The sequence below is a fragment of the Mustela putorius genome, unplaced genomic scaffold, assembly GCF_011764305.1.
Source record: "Mustela putorius furo isolate JIRA1106 unplaced genomic scaffold, ASM1176430v1.1 tig00003899_pilon_pilon_pilon, whole genome shotgun sequence".
Lineage (NCBI taxonomy): Eukaryota > Metazoa > Chordata > Mammalia > Carnivora > Mustelidae > Mustela > Mustela putorius.
In genome coordinates, this window is record NW_025422048.1 from 1,268,412 (window position 1) to 1,288,823 (window position 20,412).

Genomic DNA, 20,412 nt, shown 5'->3' on the forward strand with positions numbered 1-20,412 from the left:
GCCTGCCTGGACCCCTTGCTCTAGTGCCTACAGACCTTCCTCGGCTCCCTGGGCACAATTCTGGAGCCTAATGGCCTCACCCCTCTCCCACCATCTATACCCCAGGGATTCCCCACCCACCCGACCTCTGGCAGATGTCCAGTCTGGTTCGTCAATGGCCGCGTGCAGCTTGCCTTCCCAGTTCAATGGAGAAAATCCATTGCCTTTTGGCTCAGGGTTGGTAGAGGCTGGTGGAGGGAGATCCAGCACTCCTGGATAAGGGAGGCCCCAAGATTTGTCCCCAGGCTTGTTAAGACCTTACACTGGGGGGGGGAAGAGGAAGGCTGAACCCCCAGCCCCAAGTCTAAGGGCAGGTGCAAGCTACAGCAGAAAGAAGGCAGAAGAGTCTCTTCCGGCAGCAGGAAGTGGTAGGAAGTGGTAACTACCTATGGGGAAATGAGGCTTGTTCCTCCCTATGGGGTTGAGCAGAAGGGGAACCTTAGCCAAACCGTGCTCTCCCCGCAAGGAGCGGGCTTGAGGGAACAATGGCTGAGGTTCTAATCTCTTGTGCTGACCTTCCGTCGCCACCCCCCACCCTGCCCTTCCCCAGGAAGTTGACACCGGGCTCTCCAGTCTCCTTGTGCTTATCTCTCAGGGCTGTGACTGGGGATGTGTGGGTTCCATCTGATGTCCTGGGGGTCCAGGGGGAAGCAGGCGACCCAGGGGAGTCCAGGGCCCGGAGCAGCCAGAGTGGCACTGCCTACTGGCATTCGAGACTCATGGCCATGCTGTGAAGGGTGGGGTTTGGCAGTGGTGACCCGACAACCTTCTGCGGGAGGGGGGGAGGAGGGGTGGGGGGACAATGGCGGCAGCGGGAGGGTGCCAGCTTGAGGACCACGTCCAGGCTGTCACACGGGCCCTGGCGGCTTGGCCGCTGAGCGCGGGGCACAGGCAGCCAGGGTGTGTGCCGAGGGCCCAGCACGAGGGGGCGGCAGGGTCCGGCCGCCGGGGGACCCCGCCGGAAAGCCCTTGCCGGCCAGTGTCGGGCCGGGGCCCGCCCCTCCCCCCTCCCCCCTCCCCCCCACCCCGAGCCGCGCTGGGGGCGGGGCGGGGCGGGGCGGGGCCGGCGGGGGTGCGGGCTGCAGAGCCCCGGGTCCCCGCGCCCGGCCCGCTCGCGGCCGCGTGGGAGCAGTGAGGCTCGACGGCGCGGCCGCCCGGAAGCCATGGCCGCGCACGGGAAGCTGCGCCGGGAGCGGGGGCTGCAGGCCGAGTACGAGGCGCAAGTGAAAGGTGAGAGGGCGTTGGGCGCTCCTGGCCCGGGTGCCTGCCGAGCTCCCCCCCCCCCCACCCGGGCCCGGGGTCGTGAGGGAGCCGGAGAACGCCGCTAGCCCAGGGCCCCGCTGCGCCTCCCCTCCCCCCCACCCCCAGCCACCTCCGGAGGGGCTTGAGGGAGGGAGCCCGAGCCGACCCCCGACCCCCGACCCCCGACCCCGAGCCCTTTGCCCGCTTCTTCGAGCCCCTGCGGTCTCAGCTGCGGACTGTTTCCCCCTGCGTCTTCCCTCCCCTCCTTGGTTCTCCCTGCACCTACCCCAAGAGCCCGAGTGAGGGAAGGGGGCCCACGGGGGCCCCCAGAAAGTGGCATTCTAGCCAGAGTGAAATTGAGCACCTTTGTTTTGCCGAGGAGGTCCAGGTAGGGGAGTGTGAGTGCCTAAGGTGTCTAAGGTGCCTGGAAGCAGGTCCTGTGCCCTCTCTTGGACTTGGGGGCCGCTGTCTCTGGGTCACGCAGGCCGGTGGGTATTAGCGGTAGAGCTTTGGCAGGGCCAGCTTGGATGCCTTCTGACGGTCGACCTCCTTGGGTTCTGAAAAACACTTGTGCAAATCACGTGCAAATTAGTTTTCAGATTCTTAGTGGACCTCTTCTGCCTGTCTTACCCAGGGCGGTCCAAGTGCCAGCAGCTGGGACCATAATGTTTCCCCGAGTCTTCAGATGTGTGACCCCATATATCACTCTTAATTGACCCGTTTTACCGGTGAAGGAAACTGAAACTCGGGGAAAAGTGCCTGGCACACAGTCACACGGCAATAAAAACCCTTGGGAGGGAGAAGGAAATGATCCTTGAAGTTCCTTCCCACCCAGAGATGCAGGTTCTTTTCATTTTTTTTTAAGATTTTATTTATTTATTTATTAGAGAGAGAGACAGACAGACAGACTAGAGAGGGAACACAAGCAGGGGGACTGGGAGAGGGAGAAGCAGGCTCCCCACCAAGTAGGGAGCTGAATGCGGGGCTCGATCCCAGGACCTGGGGATCATGACCTGAGCCAAAGGCAGACCCTTAACCCACTGAGTGGCGCCCTGAGATGCAGGTTCTACCAGAATTATCCAATGTGAACAATTTGCACCAAAAAGTATGCCTTCCCCCCACACCCCCCGTCTGGGAAAGGTGGCCTAATGGCCGAGCCAGCTTGAAGTGACTTTGCAGGGTGAGACAAGCCTTGCCTTCCTCGTTTCTCAGGTGGAGATAATGAGCCCCATCCTGCTTCCCCCGAATGTCAGGAAGCTGAAGGACTTTGGAAACTGTTCAGTCAGCAAATACAGACCAGTTAACTCACATTGGGAATGTGAGCCAGGCTGTCCTTACAGCCTGTTCCTTGCCGGCTCTGGGTCTCCAGGGCCTTTACCTTCTACTTCCTCCCCCAACAGAACTTGTCACCATACTAAACAAACCCCAGATCGCTGTCCTGACACCCTAAATTCTGAAAGGTCAGCGTAGTCGTGGTTTCGGTGGCCATCTTCTCTTTTGCTTTATTTGTCAGCAGAAGTGAGACCGTAGGCCTCGCTCACAGGAAGTGTTGGTGGGGCCCAGGCCCCGGCTTGGCGATGCAAGCGTGTGTGGACCCTGTCCTTCCTTTGGACAGAAGTTTCACATGCGTGTCTTCTGTCCCAGGCCCCGGGAATGTGGTGCTGGGCAAGAGAACCTGCCGCTGCCCTTGGGGGGCCCGCAGGTCCTGCGGAGGAGACACACGGCAAACAACCCCTACCACAATCACGTTCGAATATGATGGCAACCACTGTAAAGGGAAAGCACAGCGGTCCAGAAAGGGGGCGGGAGGAGGGCCAGACCTGGTTTGCGGGGAGGCTTGGCAATGAGCATGTTCGAGCTGAGATCTGAGAGCCGGAAAGTGGCAGCCTGGAGGCTGGGGGCCAAGCCCCAGTCACGGATCTCTAGACACCAGCCACGGTGCGGCGCAGGTCCGGGTTCCCGTCAATGCACGGCTGTCCTACTCAGCTGTGTTCAGTTGCAGCTGGTCTCCGGGAAAATCTGGTTCTGCAAATAGCAGAGGACCGTGAGGTGAGCTGGGACATCTCACGTGTTTCTTAGGATGAAATGAGATGTGCTTTTAGCCCCCAAATGTTACCCTGATTGGCCGAAGAACATCCAGATTGCCAGTGGCGCGCATCCCCCTCGCCCTGGCCCGTGGAGCGGGCCCCCAAGCCCGGCCTCAGATGGTGCAAGGAGACTCTGGCTCACCCAGCTCTGCCCTGCTCCCCGCTGGTCTCAGTGTCAGGAAGCACCCCCCAGCTCTGACTTCTTTTTGCCCAGCTTGACCCCGCGCTGGAAGGAGAGCGCTCCTGTTTAGTAATTCCAGCAATGACGCAACGACTGGGGCACCGCAGCGACCGGGGCGCCCCCCCATCGCAGGGCTCCTGCTGGGGTGGGGATGGGGCGAGGGGCAGCTGCATCTGGGAGAGGGATCCAGGGGCCGAGAATAGGAAGGGGACATTCTCCAGAGGGAGATCGGAGGAGGTGATGAGGACGCCGGGCACGCACCGCCTCTGGGGGCTGCCCCGTGCCCACAGCCCCCCGGAAGTCACCGGCAGGACAGAAGTGCCAACGGTCCCACCACTGAGCTGTTCACAGTGGGGTTCTTCCAGTGGGCCCTGGGTCCTGCCCCTCCTCACTGCCTCCCAAGCCCGCTCCCTGGTCTGAGCCCTCACTATCTTCTGCCTGGACTGGTTCAGGAGGTGCCCACTAGGCCAGGCACTTTCTGTCTGTCACCTGACCTCTGCCTGACCTCCCCACATGGCTTGGGCGCTGTGGCTTCTCTCTCCCTTAGGGCCAGCCCGACGGCCCTCCCTCACCACAGGCCTCTCACGCGTCTCCGCTTTTTCCCCTGCCGCCACGCTGGCTCCAACAGCCTTCGCCGTTTTCTTGGACCCAAACATTCTTCCCAAATGGTGGCACGGCCCGTGGCTTCCTTCGCCGCCAGACCACGGGCTCCGAAGAGAAACCCTCCCGCCCCACCTGTTTGCTCCTGGACGTTCTAGGCTATACCTGCCCACTTATGATCCGTTTTTTTTTTTTATATATATTGTTTGTTTATTTGGGAGCTAGAGAGAGCATGAGTGGGCTGAGGAGCAGAGGGCGAGGGACACGCAGGCTCCCCGCTGAGCCCAGACTCCCTGAGATCAGGACCCGAGCTGTTGAAGTCCGGCGCTTACCTGACTGAGCCACCCAGATAAGCCTGCCCCCTGCGATCTGTCCCCCTATTCCCATCCCAGCATCATGAGGGCAAGCACTTGCTCAACCGTCTTTGCCCCTCTCCATGTTCTTGTCTCGAACATGCCCGGCACAGACAGTCTACGGACGGGAGACATCCACTGCTGTCGCTCCCTGGGTGTGTCGCTGGAGATGAGTCAGCGGGCCACCCAGAAGCCCAGTGTTATTAGTAGGGCTCCCTGGTGCCCACCTGGGCGCCCTGCGGGGGGGGGATGCAGGTTGCTTAAGCTTGTCATCCACGCGGCTCTTTGCTTTCATGGGGAAAGCAGTGTTGCCAAATCAAGCTAGCGATAAGGTGTCAAAAGCTAGTGGCGTGAGGGCCCAGGGTATGGCTCTCTGCTGGGAGGGGTGTCGGGGGGTGCCCTGTGGGTCGGTGATGGCGAGTAGAAACCAGGGGGCAGAAAACAGGCCAGCTCTCTCAGCCTGTTCATCGTCAGCTCCAGCCAGCTTGCTCCCTTCCCGTAAGGCCGCCCTTTCCCCCTGGGGGCCAAGGGCAGGGTTCCTGGCCACTAAGGCCACAAGTGCACCGCAGCTTCGGCGGAATGCCACGGCAGCCCTGCCCCTACGCAGACCCGTATGTCTGGGTGTTTCAGCAAAGGCTACTCTGCCTGGGGTCCTGGGCACCCGGAAGGCAGGAAGTGGCCGGGCAAACAACCCAGGGGCTTTCCAAGCACCAGGGAGCGATGGGAAGCCCAACTGAAAGGCACCTGGCTGGGGCCAGGGCGAGGTGGGGCTAGGCCACTCTGTGTTCCCACCATCCCGAAGGACCCCCCCCCTCCCGGGGTGCCCAGGCTCCCTCTGTCCCCAGAGCAGCCTTCCCAATCTTTAGCTGCGTGGGCCTGACCGCTTCCCTTTAGCCTTGGCCCAGAGGTCCCTTTCCCCGGGGCCCAGCCTCCTTCTCCCCCTACCCCGGGGTCGTGAGGCATCATTCCCATCGGAGCCCCCCCACGCCCCGAGCTGAGCTGCGGTCCCCCCTACCACCACCCCTGCAGAGATGCGCTGGCAGCTGGGCGAGCAGCTACGCTGCCTAGAGCTGCAGGGCGAGCTGCGGCGGGAGCTGCTGCAGGAGCTGGCCGAGTTCCTGCGGCGGCGCGCCGAGGTGGAGCTGGAGTACTCCCGGGGCTTGGACAAGCTGGCCGAGCGCTTCTCCGGCCGCGGCGGCCGCCTTGGGGGCAGCAGCCGGGAGCACCAGAGCTTCCGGTAGGTCCTCGTGGGGCAGGAGGGGCGGCGGCTGAGCCCGAGGCCCCGCGCCCGCTCTGAGCGCCCCTCTGTCCCAGGAAGGAGCCGTCGCTCTTGTCGCCCTTGCACTGCTGGGCCGTGTTGCTGCAGCAGACGCGGCAGCAGAGCCGGGAGAGCGCCACCCTGGGCGAGGTGCTGGCCGGGCCCCTGGCCCAGCGCCTGAGTCACATCGCTGAGGACGTAGGGCGCCTGGTCAAAAAGGTGAGGTACTTGCCCTGGGCCCAGGAGGTGCGGGGGGGTGGCCCCAGGCTCGGCGGGGGGGTGGGGGGTGGCCCGGGGGTGTGTCCAGTGGAGCTCTGAGGACCCTCACGCTCGGCCCCTCCACCCTCAGAGCAAGGATCTGGAGCAGCAGCTGCAGGAGGAGCTGCTGGAGGTGGTGTCAGAGCTGCAGACGGTGAGCCCGGGCCCGAGGGAGGCCCGTGGAGGGGGCCTCCAGGCGGGGCTCAAGGAAGAGGGTCGGGGGCCCAGCAGGGTCCTGGCTTTGGGGGACGGCAAGCACAGCCCCTTGTCCCCGTTCCTGGGCACGGGGTGGTGGGGCTAAGTGCCTCCATGGGATGGGGTAGCTATCGGATCTGAATCCCCCATGGGCTGGGAGGGGCAGGGAGAGGGCTGGCTGTGGCCATGGCCTTCAGCAGGGCAGCCCGGCCCCGGTCCTCTCTGCAGGCCAAGAAGACGTACCAGCTGTACCACACGGAGAGCATGAATGCCGAGGCGAAGCTCCGGGAAGCTGAGCGGCAGGAGGAAAAGCGGGCGGGCCGGAGCGCCACCAGCGCACCCGCCCCGGCCACCGACACAGGGACCCTCCGCAAGAGCTCCCTCAAGAAGGGAGGGCGGCTGGTGGAAAAGGTAGGCCTGTCTGTCTTCGAAGGCTCTGTTTCAAGGCTTTGTCCTCGGAATCCCTGGCCCTCACTGGGGCCTGCTGGGAGGTGGTGCCCGGAGGGAGAAAGCAGGGCCAGGGAGAGGAGAGTCACAGCCGTCTGGTAAGGCTGGGCCTAGGCCGCTCTGCTGGCTTTCAAGGGCTCCCTAAGCGGGACTGGTAGATGTGGGGGGGTCGGGGGGGCAGGAGAACCGTCTTCCCGGTGCTCCCGCCTCGGCCCCACCCGGCTGCAGTGAAGAGAGATTTGGTTTTGCCTCACCCACCCCTGCCTCACCTAGTGCTGCCAGGTCTCAGAGAGGCGAGAAGACGCACAGGAGGGGTGACTGGGGAGTGTGCACGGAGAGCTGGAGGTGGTCCCTGAGAGGCCGGGGAGGTGCCGAGCCCAGAGGAGCTGAGGGGGTCGCTGGCCCGAGGCGGGAGGGTTTCTGCGTGGCAGGAAGGGGCAGAGAGGGGCAAGGGAGCACATTGAGATTTCTGGGCCATGTTCCTTGGGGGCCTGGGGGACACCCCGGTGCAGACGTTCGCATGGCGGGGGGTGGAGGTGGAAATTCCTCGGAAGGCCTGAGGCGGGGGCCGGCCGGCCAAGTCAGTGACCCTGCTGTACTTGCGTGGTCTTGAGCAGCGTCAGGCCAAGTTCTTGGAGCACAAACTCAAGTGCACCAAGGCGCGCAACGAGTACCTGCTCAGCCTGGCCAGTGTCAACGCCGCTGTCAGCAACTACTACTTACATGACGTCATGGACCTCATGGATGTGAGTACTGCGGGGAGAGGGCAGTAGGGGGCCGGGGGAGGGCCCAGGCCCGGGGGGACCCGCCCGAGCCGCGTGCTTGCCTCCTCCGCAGTGCTGCGACACAGGCTTCCACGTAGCCCTGGCGCAGCTGCTCCGGAGTTACGTGGTGGCCGAGAGCCGCGCCCAAGTCTCCCACATGCAGGGCCTGGGCAGCCTGGAAGAGGCCGTGGAGGCCCTAGACCCTTCGGGGGACAAGGCCAAGGTGCTGGAGGTGCATGCGGTCGCCTTCTGTCCCCCACAGCGTTTTGACTACCACCCCCACGAGGGAGATGAGGTGAGGGTCACGGGCCCCCAGGCAGGGACGTGAAGGGCTTTGTGTTCTCTGGTCTTCACTGTAAAGCGCTTGAGGCACACGATCCCCACTTTGCTAAAACGTCGGAGCTGCCGGCCGTGGCTTATTTCTCAGCCCCTCCTTCAATGGCCGCGAGGCAAATGGGCTCTCTGGAAGTTTTGCCGCGTGCGTTTGAAGCCTCAGCCAGCGAACGCACGCCTCCCCACCACGGCACACACACAGCAAAACTATCTCCGGCTGGACACCAGGTAGTCCATGGGCATCTAGCTGTCCGTATAGTCTTTGCCCAAATGCTCTGCATGTTTTAGACACTTCATAATGCCAAGCTGAAGGCGAGTAAACCACACAAGCAGTGGAATGTAGCGTCTCTTGTCTCTTCACTGTTGTTTTCCCCGGCTTGTCCAAATGGGTGTTGCGAGTGACAGGAATTACATGGAGCTTTTAGCTTTTTTTTTTTTTTTCAATTCTGTTTACTTATTTGACAGACAGAGATCACAAGCAGGCAGAGAGGCAGGCGGAGAGAGAGAGGGAAGCAGGCTCCCCGCTGAGCAGAGAGCCCGATGCGGGGCTCGATCCCAGGACCCTGAGATCATGACCTGAGCCAAAGGCAGAGGCTTTAACCCACTGAGCCACCCAGGCACACGAGCTTTTGACTTTTTAATCTGTATTCTGATCCAAGTCGTAGTTGAAAAAGTCCAATGTTGCTCAAGGCTTACAATGGCCCGTGGCAGTTCTCTGACTCACCCTTTCTGGTCCTGATTCCACTCCCCAGGAACTTCCCGCTCCTCTTCCAGCTGCAGTTTCTGGTGCTCGCCTCGAGGTGTTCTCGCGGAACTTCCTTCCACAGCCGGCGGGCCAGGCCCGCCGCCGGGTCCTCTGCCTCTTCCCCCGCTTCTCCCAGGCAGTCTGGGACTTCGCTTGTCTGAAAATGCCCATATTCTAGCCTTGAAATTGGTTGCAAGTTGAGCTGGATATAGAATCTTGAGTTGACAGTCCGCTTCTCTTGGACTGTGAAAGACATCGCTGCACTTCCCACTGACGACGCAGTCTGATCCTTAAGGATCCTTTTTCCTTCGCGGGACTGGACCACCAGTGGGCACTGTGGGTTTAGAGTACTGTGGCCTTACGTTTGGGCCTTATATTGTTCCTTTGATCATTTCCTGCCCCCCCCTAATTTTCTTTTCTCTCACTTTCAGGAATTCCTGTACTTGGGTGTTGGACCTTGTGGGTTGATTCTCTAATTTTCTTATCCGTTCTCTTTCCTCTTCTCCGCCTCTATTTCTTTTAGTTAGAGATTTCTTCAATTATCTCTTTCAATCCCTTGTTGAAATTTTTTAAAATTTACTTTCGTAGTTTTTGTTTCAAAGAGATCTATTCTGTTTTCCAAATTCCTATTTAAAATAACCCCTTCTCCTTGTTTTGTGCATATCGTATTTTCTGAAATCATTCTGAAATGTTTATTTTTGTTTTCTTGATGTTTTTCTCGGCTCTCTGCATTTTCTCTGTTTTCTTGCAGTTAATAAAAGAGCTCACTTTCATCTTTCTCTTTCATTTTAGAGCTTGCCTCAAATGGCTGGCAATTCTTGGTCATGAAGTCATATTTTTTTATAAAATTTTATTTATTTGACAGAGAGAGACACAGAGAGAGAAGGAACATAAGCAGGGGGAGCGGGAGAGGGAGCAGCAGGCTTCCTGCCAAGCAGGGAGCACGATGTGGGCCTCGATCCCAGGACCCTGGGATCATGAGCTGAGCCGAAAGCAGAAGCTTAACGACTGAGCCTCCCAGGCGTCCCTCATGAGGTCATATTTAAGAGGACGGGCTGACAGGTAGATTAGATGATATAGCGGATGTGCATGAGCAGAGCTCATCAATGGGGTGGGGGGGGGCTTTCCGTCAGGGAATCAGACCATTGCTTTGAGGGAGACACCCATGGTGGGGATCTTGGGGTGTCCTGGTAAGAGGGTGCTAGGAAGGACTAGTGGGATTTGGGGGAGGGACTTGGCTCTGACCCTGGCCTAGATACTGTCGGGAAGCCGGGGCGACTCTGATTGGATGTCTTCGGGAATCTGATCTAGAAGGCAGGAGGTGGGGGTGGGGGGTGAAGGGCTAGAGCAGCAGACATTGTTATTAGCCTGAACAGAGGGAGGTTTGCGTATTTCTGTGGCTTGGACAAAATTCTTGTTTTTGTCTCCACTCAGATGTGATTATAAGGGGTTCTTGTTTTTGTCGTCAGTCCTCGTGGTCACAGAGTGACCTTGTCTGATGCTGATGCTCTGTGACACTCCTTATGTTCAGTAGGATAACAGCATGTCCCATCTGGGCGGCGCCAGATGGCAGCGGCTGCTTGCTTATTCCTCATCGGTAGGAAGTTTTGTCCCCTTCTTTAGCTGTGACTAGTGTCCCGAAGTCCAGAATCCCTCTGATTTATCCTTTCCACAGGCCAAATCTCCTGCTAACCATATGGGTCTGGGGGGAGGGTCTTCTAATATTAGTGTCTCCTAGAGCTTGGAGAGATTTTTCTTTCTTTCTTTCTTTTTTTTTTTTTTTTTACAATTCTGGTCAAACATACATGAGATTTACCATTTCATATAAGGATTTTTTTTTTAATTTTGTACCCAGTGTGGGGCTTGAATTCAGACCCCGAGACCAAGAGTTGCACACTCTACTGACTGAGCCAGCCGAATGCCCCCATTTTAACCATTTTTAAGTGTGATGTTCAGTGACATTAAGCACATGTCACATCTTCCCAAACTGAAACTCTATCCGCAGGAGACACTTGCTCCCCCTCCCGACAGCCCCCCAGCATCCCCTGTCCTACTTTCTATTTCTCTAAATCTAGCTTACTGTCGCGGGTGGACTCACAATGTACTTGTCTCTTGTAATTTGCTAGTGGTGCTCGGCCTAGTGTCCTCGAGGCTCCTGGATGTCGCAGCCTGTGACAGGCTCTTCTTCCATTCTAAGGCTGAAAATCATGGCCTTGTATGGACAGAGTGCATTTGCTTCTCCATTCATCCCTTGGTGGACACTTGCGCTGCTTCCTGCTTTTGGCTGCCGTGAACGCAAGTGTGCAAATCTTTCACTTCTATGGCATCTCAACTGCTGGCCTCGCTCTACCCCCCCCCCCGCATCTCCATGACCTAGGCCTTCCTGTGCCCCTTTCTGGTGGGGCTTGCAGAGGACAGAGAGCAGGGCATGTTCAGCAAAGTCTTAGCTCTCCATTTGAACTTGACGTCACTGTCAGAGTTCTCCAAGTGGTTCATGTTCGAAGGAGAGGCATTCCTCTGCCTCACTTCCTAAAGTCAGTCTCCCTGACCCCTCACTGCCCACAGGGCAAGCGGCTCAAAGGCTCACATTTTGCTACAGGAAACCTATTTCTGCCTGATCAGAATGAGGCGTTTTTCTCGCTAGGCTCTCCCTCTTCTGTCTCACACCCCAGCCCTCCTGACCACATTTTTAAAAAATGATCAGCTGCTTTATTGAGGTGTGAATCACGTACCATATAATCTGCCCATTTAAAGTGTACAATTCCACGGGTTTTAGAATCTTCGCCGAGTTATGCAACCATCACCACTCTCTCATTGCCAAACACGTTCACCCCCCAAAAGAAACCCTGGACCCCGGAAGCAGTCACTCCCCGTCCCCTCCCCCATCCCCCCACACCCCCTCATCTGATAGGCATTGGGCTCGCTTCTGTCTTGGGGCCGTTAGGAGTAGCACTGCTGTGAGTGTCTGTACGCTGGTGTGCGCGGGCACGGAGGAGCCCGTTCCTCTCAGGGAGAACCGGGTAGGTTACATGTCAAGGACCAGGGGTCCCGGACAGCAGCTGCTGCGGCAGCGGAAACGCGCATGCTGTCCTCAGGCCCAGAGGCCTCGGTGCCCACTGCCCAGCCCACTGCCACGCCTGAGCTTCATGGCCCCAGGCTCAGCCCTCAGTGCCCCGCACACCGCTCCGCACAGGTGGCTGAGATCCGGCTGGAGATGGAGCTGCGGGATGAAATTCTGCCCAGAGCCCAGAATATCCAGAGCCGCCTTGACCGACAGACCATCGAGACAGAGGAGGTAGGAATGCCTCGGCTCAGGGTGGGGACGGGGACCCGGAGACACGGAGCCAAGTGGCTGTGGTCTCCCCTCCCCCTTCCTTCTGACTTGGACTTCTGTCCCTCGCTTGTGCCCCAGGTGAGCAAGACTCTGAAGGCCACACTGCAGGTCCTGCTGGAGGCGGTGGCGGCAGAAGACGGGGACGCACTTGACTCCCTCCAAGCCAGCCCCTCCACCGAGTCCCTCAAGTCCACCAGCTCGGATGCAGGGGCGCGGCAGGCTGGCCGCAGGCGGGGCCAGCAGCAGGAGACAGAGACCTTCTACATTACGGTGGGGAGGAGTCAGCTGGGGGGGGGCGGAGTGCAGGGAAGGCCCAGAGCTGGGATTCCAACTTCAGACTCTTATTTGGGCTCCCCAGAAACTGCAGGAGTACCTGAGTGGGCGAAGCGTCCTCGCCAAGCTGCAGGCCAAGCATGAGAAGCTGCAGGAGGCCATTCAACGAGGTGGGCCCCCCTTCTGGCCCTGGGCTGCTCCCTCCCAGCCCCCTGGGCCCAGAGTGGCTCCCGCCCTCAGCTCTCCTGCCTCGGCCCCCACCCAGCCCACATTCCTCTCTGCCAGCCTTTCTTTCGGACCTGCAAAACGCACCACTGTTTTCTACCCCCAGGTGACAAGGATGAGCAGGACGTGTCTTGGTGAGTTCCCGCTGCGTGCGGGCCCGTGTGTTCTCAGGGGTGGCTTCTACAGGGACCAAGCTGCCATGTCCCCACATACCCTCTCCTCGGGGCCCAGCTCTGCTGCTTATCGTTCTGTGGCCCAGTGGGTTCTAGACCGACTTGTGGGCTCCAGGGCCCTGCTTGGCTGGGCTCTGGGAGGGTGGGGGGCATCCTGTTCTCCGTACCCTCCCCTCAGAGCCAGCTGCCGTCCGCTACAGGGCCCAGTACACACAGAGAAAACAGCAGAAGAGTCGCCGCCCCCGCCCCAGCTCCCAGTATAACCAGAAGCTCTTTGGGGGGGACATGGAGAAGTTTATCCAGGTACTGGCTCCGCCTCATGCTCCAGCCAAGTGCAGGCCCTGCCCTGCCTTTTGGCTTCCCTCGGGCCCACGACCCCCGTGGCCTCCATTGTCGACTAGTGGTCGACCGACCCCTCCTGCACAGGCCTCTGTCAGGCCTGCCCCGACTGCAGGGCACGTCCTTCACTTAGCACCAGGCGTCTACCGAGGGGCACCCCTGGGGCCCAGTCGGTGAAGTGCTGCCTTTGGCTCAGGTCACGGTCCGGGGTCTTGGGATCGGGGCCCACATCGGGCTCCCTGCTCCGCGGGGAGCCTGCTTCTCCCTCTCCGGGCCTCCCGCTCGCGCGTGCGCTCTCTCCCCTCCTCTCTCTTTCACAAATAAGTAAATAAAACACTTAAAAACAAATTTAAAAAAAACAACCCAGGCCTCGACAGAAAGCCTCAGGCAGGAGTGCGTGAGCAGGAAGCCCAGGAGCGAGCAGAAAGGAGCGCCCCTGGGGGTCCGAGGCCACGAAGCGAGGGAAGGGAGAAGGGTCAATGTCAGTGGATTCGAGGTTGGTTGGGGCGAGTCTCGCAAACCACGTGGCGGGCCGCATTGCCAGTAACCGTTGCCAGTAACCGTCGCGGCTTGTTCAGAGAAGACGCAAGGGAGCCAGAGACAAGGAGGGACTGTGAAGTGAGCCCCCACTCCTCTGTCCCCAGAGCTCAGGCCAGCCCGTGCCCCTGGTGGTGGAGAGCTGTATCCGCTTCATCAACCTGAATGGTGAGCAAGCCCGGGGTCTCCCTGCTGCCTGCCCGGCACCCAACCCCCCAGGCGCTGGGGAGGGGACCCGGCTGGCACCCACTGGCTCTCCTCCTCCCCCAGGGCTGCAGCACGAGGGCATCTTCCGAGTGTCAGGTGCCCAGCCCCGGGTCTCAGAGATCCGTGACGCTTTTGAGAGAGGTAGGGGACCGGCTGGACAGGGTAGGGGTGGGCGGAGGGGTGACAGCCAGAGCTGGTGCGATCGGCCTCCTACGCCCTGCGTCACCCCTAGGGGAGGACCCACTGGTGGAAGGCTGCACACCCCACGACCTGGACGCAGTGGCAGGGGTCCTGAAGCTCTACTTCCGGAGCCTGGACCCCCCGCTCTTCCCTCCGGACCTGTTTGGAGAGCTGCTGGCCTCGGCAGGTGAGACCCAGGCATGAGGCATCCTGGCGGGGGTTGGGGGGACACTGCCCCGTGGCCAGGACCTAACTCCCGAGCTTCTCTCCCCCGGGGGCGGCCTGGGCCGCAGAGCTGGAGGCTGTGGCTGAGCGGGTGGAGCACGTGGGCCGCCTCCTGACCCAGCTGCCTGCACCCACGCTGGTCGTCCTGCGCTACCTCTTCACCTTCCTCAACCAGTGAGTGTGCTCTGGGGGACCAAGAGAGCTGTGGGGAGCGCGGGGCACAGGCAGCGGGGCGCTTGCTGCCTGTGACCCGCATGTGCCCCCAGCCTGGCGCAGTACAGCGACGAGAACATGATGGACCCCTACAACCTGGCGGTATGCTTCGGGCCGACGCTGCTGCCCGTGCCCGCCGGGCAGGACCCAGTAGCCTTGCAGGGCCGCGTGAACCAGCTGGTGCAGACCCTCATTGTGCAGCCGTCGCGGGTTTTCCCGCCCGTGGCCGTGCTGCCGGGCCCGACATATGAGAAGTGCATGGCGCCGCCCTCCTCCGGCTGTCTGGGGTGTGTATCTGTGTGCGGGGCCTGGGGGGGCGGTGCAGCAGAGGGGAGCCCCCTCATTCACGCAGATGCCTCACTTTGACCTCAGGGATGCCCAGCTGGAGGGCTTGGCTGGGGACAACGAGCCAGAGCTGGAAGCCGGGACCATGGCCCAGGAGGATGGTGAGTGGGGGGAGAGGAGGTGCCGATTTCTGACTGCCCTGGGTGTGCCCTCCGCCTCCAGCCCCCTTTTCTCCGCAGACCTGGAGGGGGTCATGGAGGCCGTGGCCTGTTTTGCTTACACGGGTCGCACAGCCCAGGAGCTAAGCTTTCAGCGCGGGGACGTGCTGCGGCTGCACGAGCGGGCCTCGGGCGACTGGTGGCGGGGCGAGTGTGCGGGTGCCCGGGGACTCATCCCGCACAAGTACATCACGCTGCCTGGGAGGTGAGTGAGTCCCAGCTTCCCTAGGCCCGGGGCAGCCCAGACCACTTCGGACCAACCCTGAGAGCCTGCCGGCCCCCAGAGTCTGCCCCGGGAATGAGCACTTTTTGCGGGTCATCTCTCTGACCCTAGTGCAGAAAAGCACACGGTGGCCCAGGGGCCGCGCGCTGCGGGGGAGCCCGTGAGCAGTCCAGAGATCCTCCTGGCCATGGAGTTCATCCATCGGTGAGCGAGGGAAAGATGGTTCCCTGGGAAGATTCATTTTGGTGGCCTCACTCACCCACCTCGGCCTGAGCACTGCCGCTGGGGAGCCAAGCCTGTGCCAGGCAAAGGTGTGGGGCCGAGTCAGAAGGGGCTGGGGTCTGGCTTAGGCCACGTGGAGAGGGTCTCGGCTGGGGGACAGTTGTCCGTGAGGGACACCAAAGGAGAGAATCCCGCTGGGCCAGCCTCGCTCTTCCTCCTCCCTTGGCCATGTCCTGTCTGTACCCTGCAGGCCAGAGCCATGCACCCCGCCCGAGGCCCCACTGGGCACCTCCGGGGGGCCCTCTGGGCACAGACGGCACTGTTTGGTCCCTACCTCCCCGGAGCGATATGTGGAGGTAGACAAGGTGAGAGCCAGGAGTGGGTGTGTGGCAGATAGTGGGGGGGGGTACCTCTCCTGGGGGGCGTCTTTACCTCCCCATTAGGAACCAAACTCTTTCTTCCCAAGGTTCATGTCTGCCCTTCCTGGCCTCAGACCAGCTGGTGGGGCCCAGCCCGAGGAGGGACAGGCCAGCAGGGGTGTGAGCCCAGAGGGAAGGATGGAGGGGGACCTGGGGGCTCATTCAGTTCTTGAGCAGGAAGTGGCAAGCGGGAGTCCCAGGCAGGCATGGCATCTGGAGCCAGGGTAGGTGACCAGTAGTGGCCTAGCAGGCACTTGGTGGCCAAGGAGGACAGAAGGGACAGGTTGAGGAGATGGACAGATGGAGAGAATGGGTGCTGGATATGGCCCCAGTTGGGGGGTAGCCTAGGGAGACCGGCTCCCTGCTCTCATGGGCCTAGCACGTGTGCTTCTGGGCTCCCAGTGAGCGGAAGCCTTCGGGATAGCGGGGACTGGAGGAAAGAGCCCAAGAGCACGCGGCGCGCCGGCTGTGGCCAAGTGGCCCGGCCTAGGACTCAGGGGACCAGGGGCTGACCTAGGCCACACGGACTCTCATGCCAGGGAGCAGGAGTCTGGTGGTAGGCAGGGGAGGCGAGAGGCAGGCGGCAGGCAGGGCCAGGGGGGTTGCAGGGAGACACTCACCTGAGAGGCTCCAGCACTCTGGTGGTCCCTGGGACCAAGGTGTGGCTGTGATCCCAGCCATGGCGAGAGTAGGTATGGGGGGGGTGTATTGCTGTCCCCAGAGGAGGCTGTGACAGTCACACCAAGAGTGGCAGGAGGGAAAGCGGACAGGGAAGGAGGGGTGGCAGCTTTGGGGCCAAAGGAGAGAAGGGGCGTGGGGACAGGAAGGTGGCCAAGGGCTTTGGTTTCGGAATGAGAAAGAGTTCCAGTGGATGCTTGGGCGGCAGAGGGAGGAAGGCCCCCCACTCCTGGCTCAGGGAGGCGAGCCCCCAACCGGGGATGGGAGAAAGAGTGGGCTAGGTTGGGGAGGTCCTCAGCAGGAGGACCCCTCTCTCTTTTCCCCCTTAGGCCGTGGCCCAGACCATGGACTCCGTGTTTAAGGAGCTCTTGGGAAAGACCTCCGCCCGCCAAGGCCTTGGGCTGGCGTCCACCTGCTCCCCTGGCCCCGGGCCCTGCAGCCTGAAGCCTCCAGCCTGCAGCCGCCTCGGCAAAAACAAAAGCCTCTCCCGGGGCTCTGGGGTCCTGGCGCCCCCCTCGGCGTCCCGTCCCCAGAGCCCGGACTCGCCCCTTAAGCACTGAGGTGCTGCCAGCTTCTCCCCCGCTCCGTGCAGCCGGCGCTGGGGCTCCTGCCCTCGGCCCTCCGGCCCCTCGCAGAGGAGGGTCCAGCTGCCCAGAGGCGGCCCCGCCTGCTCCAGCCCGGGCTTGGGCCCCTGGGGAGGCCGAGGAGGGAGGAGGCTGGGGCGGGCCCCTCCGTGGCTTTTCGGTGAGGGTTTGTCCGCGAGCTGGGTGGTGGGCGCCCGGGCCTGCATCTGCCTCACCGAGAGTGCGGTGCCGGTGGTGGTGGGAGCTGGCAGGCGGCGGCTGCTATTCATAAAGGCCTGTGCGCTGACTCCCCATGCGAGCCGGTTCTCTGTCTTGGCGCCGGGGTGGGAGCTGGGTGGCGGGCGGCGGGCGGCAGCTCAGGCAGCTGCAGCAGCTTCCACGGGGGCCTCTCAGCACAGACTTGCCCAGGCCAGGGCATGGCATCGCAGGGTGACCCGCACACCAGCTCTGGTGTCTGGCGGGGGAGCCCAAGAATGTCTTTCTGCGCTGCCCCACAGCCAAAGGTACTCTGATCCAAGGAGCGTCACCAGTGTGAAAAGAGCTGGAACGTTTATTGGGGAGTGAGTGAGAGCGGAGGGCTGAGGAGAGCTAGAGAGGCTGGGACCAGGGGAGCAGTGGGGGGGAGAAGAAGGTCCTCCGGTCCCGCCCCTTTTCCTTTCTGGGTGTGGGGGGGTCCCCTGCTGGGGTGGAACCCCTGCTGCTGCAGCCTGAGGCCTGAGCCCGCCCCAAACCCGGCATTCCCAGGGCCAGCCCCAGGTGGGCAGCGGGGTTTCACAGAGCTTCTAGAAGGAAGGCGCCCCCTGACTTCTCAGGAGGAAGTGTCCTTGGCCAGGAAGGAGCTGGCAGTGGCGCAGGACTCCTCCTGGGGGCCCGAGCTGGGTGGGGCCCGACTTCGGGCCCCGCAGAGCAGGCTCCGCAGCTCCGAGGAGACGCTGCTGCTGAAGAAGGCGTAGATCCAGGGGTTGGTGCAGCTGTTCAGGCTGGCCAGCAACATCAGCAGCACGAAGGGGGCCTCTGTGGGGGGTGGGAGAGTCCGGGCTGGGACTGAGGGTGCCTGGGCAGAGGTGCGGCCACGCCGCCTGCTCGCGGGGGAAGAGCGATCTGCGTGAGCCCACGGGTACTCCGGAGCCCGAGGCCCGCGGGCGCGGGTGCCTCTGCGGCCGGGCCTGAGCCGTCCCCCACAGTCCTAGCCATGGCCGCACCCACCTTCCACCGGCGCCTGCGGGTCCCACGCCGCCCACAGCTGCACGAGGAAGAAAGGCGCCCAGCATAGCACGTACACGATCACAATCACCAGCGTCATCCGCACGGTCTTGGCCATGGCCGCTGACACCCGGGCCCCCTCGCTGGGACTGCCTGTCCGGTGCCCTCCCCGGCAAGCCCCGGCCCTCTCTGCTGGCCCCAGCAGCAGGCTCGCATGAATCTCCCGGAAGATGAGCACCTGGCAGGCAGCGATGCCCAGGGCCGGGGCCACGAACACCATCAGAGCGATCCAGGTGACATAGGCTCGGAGACCCCAGGGCTCCACAAAGTGGGCCCAGCAGTCATGGACCCCACTGCCGTTACCCACGTCACGCTGGGCAAAGATGAAAAGCTGGGGCAGGCTGAGAATGAGCGAGAAGGCCCAGGCCACCAGCACCGGCCGGTTCCAGTGAGTCCCACCTCCGTGGCGGTAGGCCAACATGGGGCGGCAGATGGCACGGTGGCGGTCCAGCGTCATGGCCAGGATCATGTAGGACGAGGCGTACATGCCCACCATCTGCAGGTACTTGACGGCCCGGCACAGGGCGTCTGGCCCACGGAAGCGGTCTGTGGCATCCCATACCAGCTGGGGCAGTACTTGGAACAGAGCCACAGCCAGGTCGGCCAGGCACAAGTGGCCAATGAAGACATGCATGGGTGCCCAGCGACCCCGCCGGCCCCGGCGTGCTAGGACCCCCAGCACCAAGCCGTTGCTCAGGGCCACAGCCACAAAGACTGTGGAGAGCAGGGCAAGCTCCGCCTGGGCGAGCAGCAGGTTCCGCGTGTCCAGCAGCCCCTCGCTGCCGTTGCCAGGTGGCACAGGGGCAGAGAGGGTCCAGGGCGCAGCTGGGCAACGGGTGGAGGAAGAGGGCCGAGTTAGGGGGTGTGCTGCACGGGGGCCCCTGGGCCCAAGGACATTCCAGCTGGCCAGGCAGAGCCAGGGGCTCGAGCAGCCATCAGCCTGGGCCTTCTGCTTCCCTCCAGCCTCCCACTTCCCGAGTCCCAGCAGATGCCATAGGGAACGCGTAGGGCCTAGGGCCGTACCCTCCCTTGCCCACACCCGCAGCCTGGAGAGGAGGGGGGAGGGGGTCCCAGGAGGAGGGGCTTCTCTGCTTCATCCAACCCCACTCAGCCTGCCCGGATGGAGGGGTGGGGGCCCAGGGGCAAGAACCTTACCAGAGGCGGTGGACGCCGTGGGCATGGTGGGGCCAGGGCAGGTGTCTCGATCGCCTGGAGGAAACATGGTATTGAGCTCAGCCTCCTATCAGAGGGGTCAGCTGCGTCCTGTGTCTAGACAGGGGCCCCGAGAAGGGTCCAGTGACAGGGTACCTGTGTGCGTGTGTGTGCGCGTGTTCCAGCAGTGGGGACGTGGGGCTACAGCCCTAGTCAGATCCAGGTTGGTGACGTCTGGCCACACTGAGTCAGCCACAAACCCCCGGGCCCACTGTGCTCCTCCCCGTACCGAGCCGGCTAGGACAGAGGGACGAACGCATCCCAGGACCCACCCGGGCAGCCCGCAGGATCTGAGGCAGCCGTACAGACACCCCTTCCTCCCACACACCCTGAGGGAGTCCGGGAGAGGCGGCCATGGGAGGGCAGGGGCTGGGCGGGACAGGCCAGCTTGTCCCTGGGACCCCTTGAAGCCCCTTACCTGGCTGGGCTCTCTGGGCTCCAGGCAGCTGGGCAGTGGCCGGAGCGAAGGTGGCCCAGGAGCTCAGACCGGCTCTCCATCTCCTGCCCCGCCCCAGCCCGGCCTCTGGGAGTGACCTGCCCAGGAGGGGACTTCCTCTCCTCCCCTCCCCCACGTGCCTCTCCTGGCCTCCTGCCTGAGGCACCGGGAAGTAGGCTCCTGGCCTCCTGTGCTGCCCTTCCTGTCCCGGCCCTCCCAGGTCTGTCCCAGGGACTCCTTATCCCTCACTCCTGAGGGCCTGAGCCCTCCTAGGTGGGTCCCCGGCTTGGTCTGGGTGTGACCATCAAGCGGGTTCTACCCCTGCCCCCGACCCCGGCCTGCGCCTGCGCTCACAGGGCCCACCTCCCTCGGAAGATCAGGTCCAGCAGGACTCCGGGAGATCAGTTAGCTCCGCGGCTCCATTTTATAAGTGGGGAAACTGAGGCCAGAGATGTGTGGGGCTGACTGAAGGGCACCCGCTTTTTCACGGCACAGCTTGACTCCTTTCTCACACCAGGTTCTCTCTGTCCCTCTTGAGCCCCGGTGAGGAAGGGGAGAGCTCCGGAGTGTGGGCTCCTCCGGGGCCTAGAGGTACCCGCCCGCCCTCAATTAGGGCCTCCGGAGAGGAAGGACAGGAAGGGAGGGGGCGGGGCGGGTTCAAGCC

The 20,412-nt window shown here is 62.2% G+C and overlaps 2 protein-coding genes across 5 annotated transcripts; one reads left to right on the forward strand and one right to left on the reverse strand.

The window, feature by feature from the left end:
- The first annotated feature begins 1,101 nt into the window (after positions 1-1,101).
- On the forward strand, positions 1,102-17,128 carry ARHGAP4 (Rho GTPase activating protein 4). 4 transcript variants are annotated; one of them, XM_045068055.1, is made up of 23 exons: positions 1,102-1,269; positions 5,532-5,739; positions 5,817-5,979; positions 6,110-6,172; positions 6,442-6,624; positions 7,278-7,406; positions 7,498-7,719; positions 11,696-11,797; positions 11,915-12,106; positions 12,195-12,279; positions 12,441-12,468; positions 12,708-12,810; positions 13,214-13,342; positions 13,491-13,551; positions 13,654-13,731; positions 13,823-13,957; positions 14,064-14,169; positions 14,262-14,495; positions 14,581-14,654; positions 14,733-14,916; positions 15,046-15,138; positions 15,407-15,521; positions 16,583-17,128. In XM_045068055.1, exons 1-23 carry the CDS (start codon positions 1,203-1,205, stop codon positions 16,811-16,813), a joined length of 2,985 nt encoding a protein of 994 aa, XP_044923990.1. In that variant the 5' UTR covers positions 1,102-1,202; the 3' UTR covers positions 16,814-17,128. The 4 variants fall into 4 exon arrangements, with proteins under 4 accessions (XP_044923990.1, XP_044923992.1, XP_044923991.1 ...); XM_045068057.1 differs by lacking the exon at positions 15,407-15,521; XM_045068056.1 differs by lacking the exon at positions 13,214-13,342.
- A 241-nt stretch (positions 17,129-17,369) lies between these two features.
- Positions 17,370-20,412, reverse strand: AVPR2 (arginine vasopressin receptor 2). Its single transcript, XM_004780683.3, has 4 exons — positions 19,731-20,412; positions 19,256-19,309; positions 18,044-18,925; positions 17,370-17,851 (listed from the first exon to the last, which is right to left on the reverse strand). Exons 2-4 carry the CDS (start codon positions 19,278-19,280, stop codon positions 17,646-17,648), a joined length of 1,113 nt encoding a protein of 370 aa, XP_004780740.1. The 5' UTR covers positions 19,281-19,309; positions 19,731-20,412; the 3' UTR covers positions 17,370-17,645.

Excerpts from the sequence above, each read along its gene's own strand:
- ARHGAP4 (XM_045068055.1), top strand. The coding sequence starts at position 1,203 with ATGGCCGCGCACGGGAAGCTGCGCCGGGAGCGGGGGCTGCAGGCCGAG. Across the intron at positions 5,740-5,816 it reads CGGGAGCACCAGAGCTTCCG|GAAGGAGCCGTCGCTCTTGT; the intron begins GTAGGTCCTCGT and ends CCTCTGTCCCAG. Across the intron at positions 13,958-14,063 it reads AGAGCTGCTGGCCTCGGCAG|AGCTGGAGGCTGTGGCTGAG; the intron begins GTGAGACCCAGG and ends CCTGGGCCGCAG.
- AVPR2 (XM_004780683.3), bottom strand. The coding sequence starts at position 19,280 with ATGCCCACGGCGTCCACCGCCTCTG. Across the intron at positions 18,926-19,255 it reads CACGGCGTCCACCGCCTCTG|CTGCGCCCTGGACCCTCTCT; the intron begins GTAAGGTTCTTG and ends CCCGTTGCCCAG. Across the intron at positions 17,852-18,043 it reads CCCGCAGGCGCCGGTGGAAG|AGGCCCCCTTCGTGCTGCTG; the intron begins GTGGGTGCGGCC and ends CACCCCCCACAG.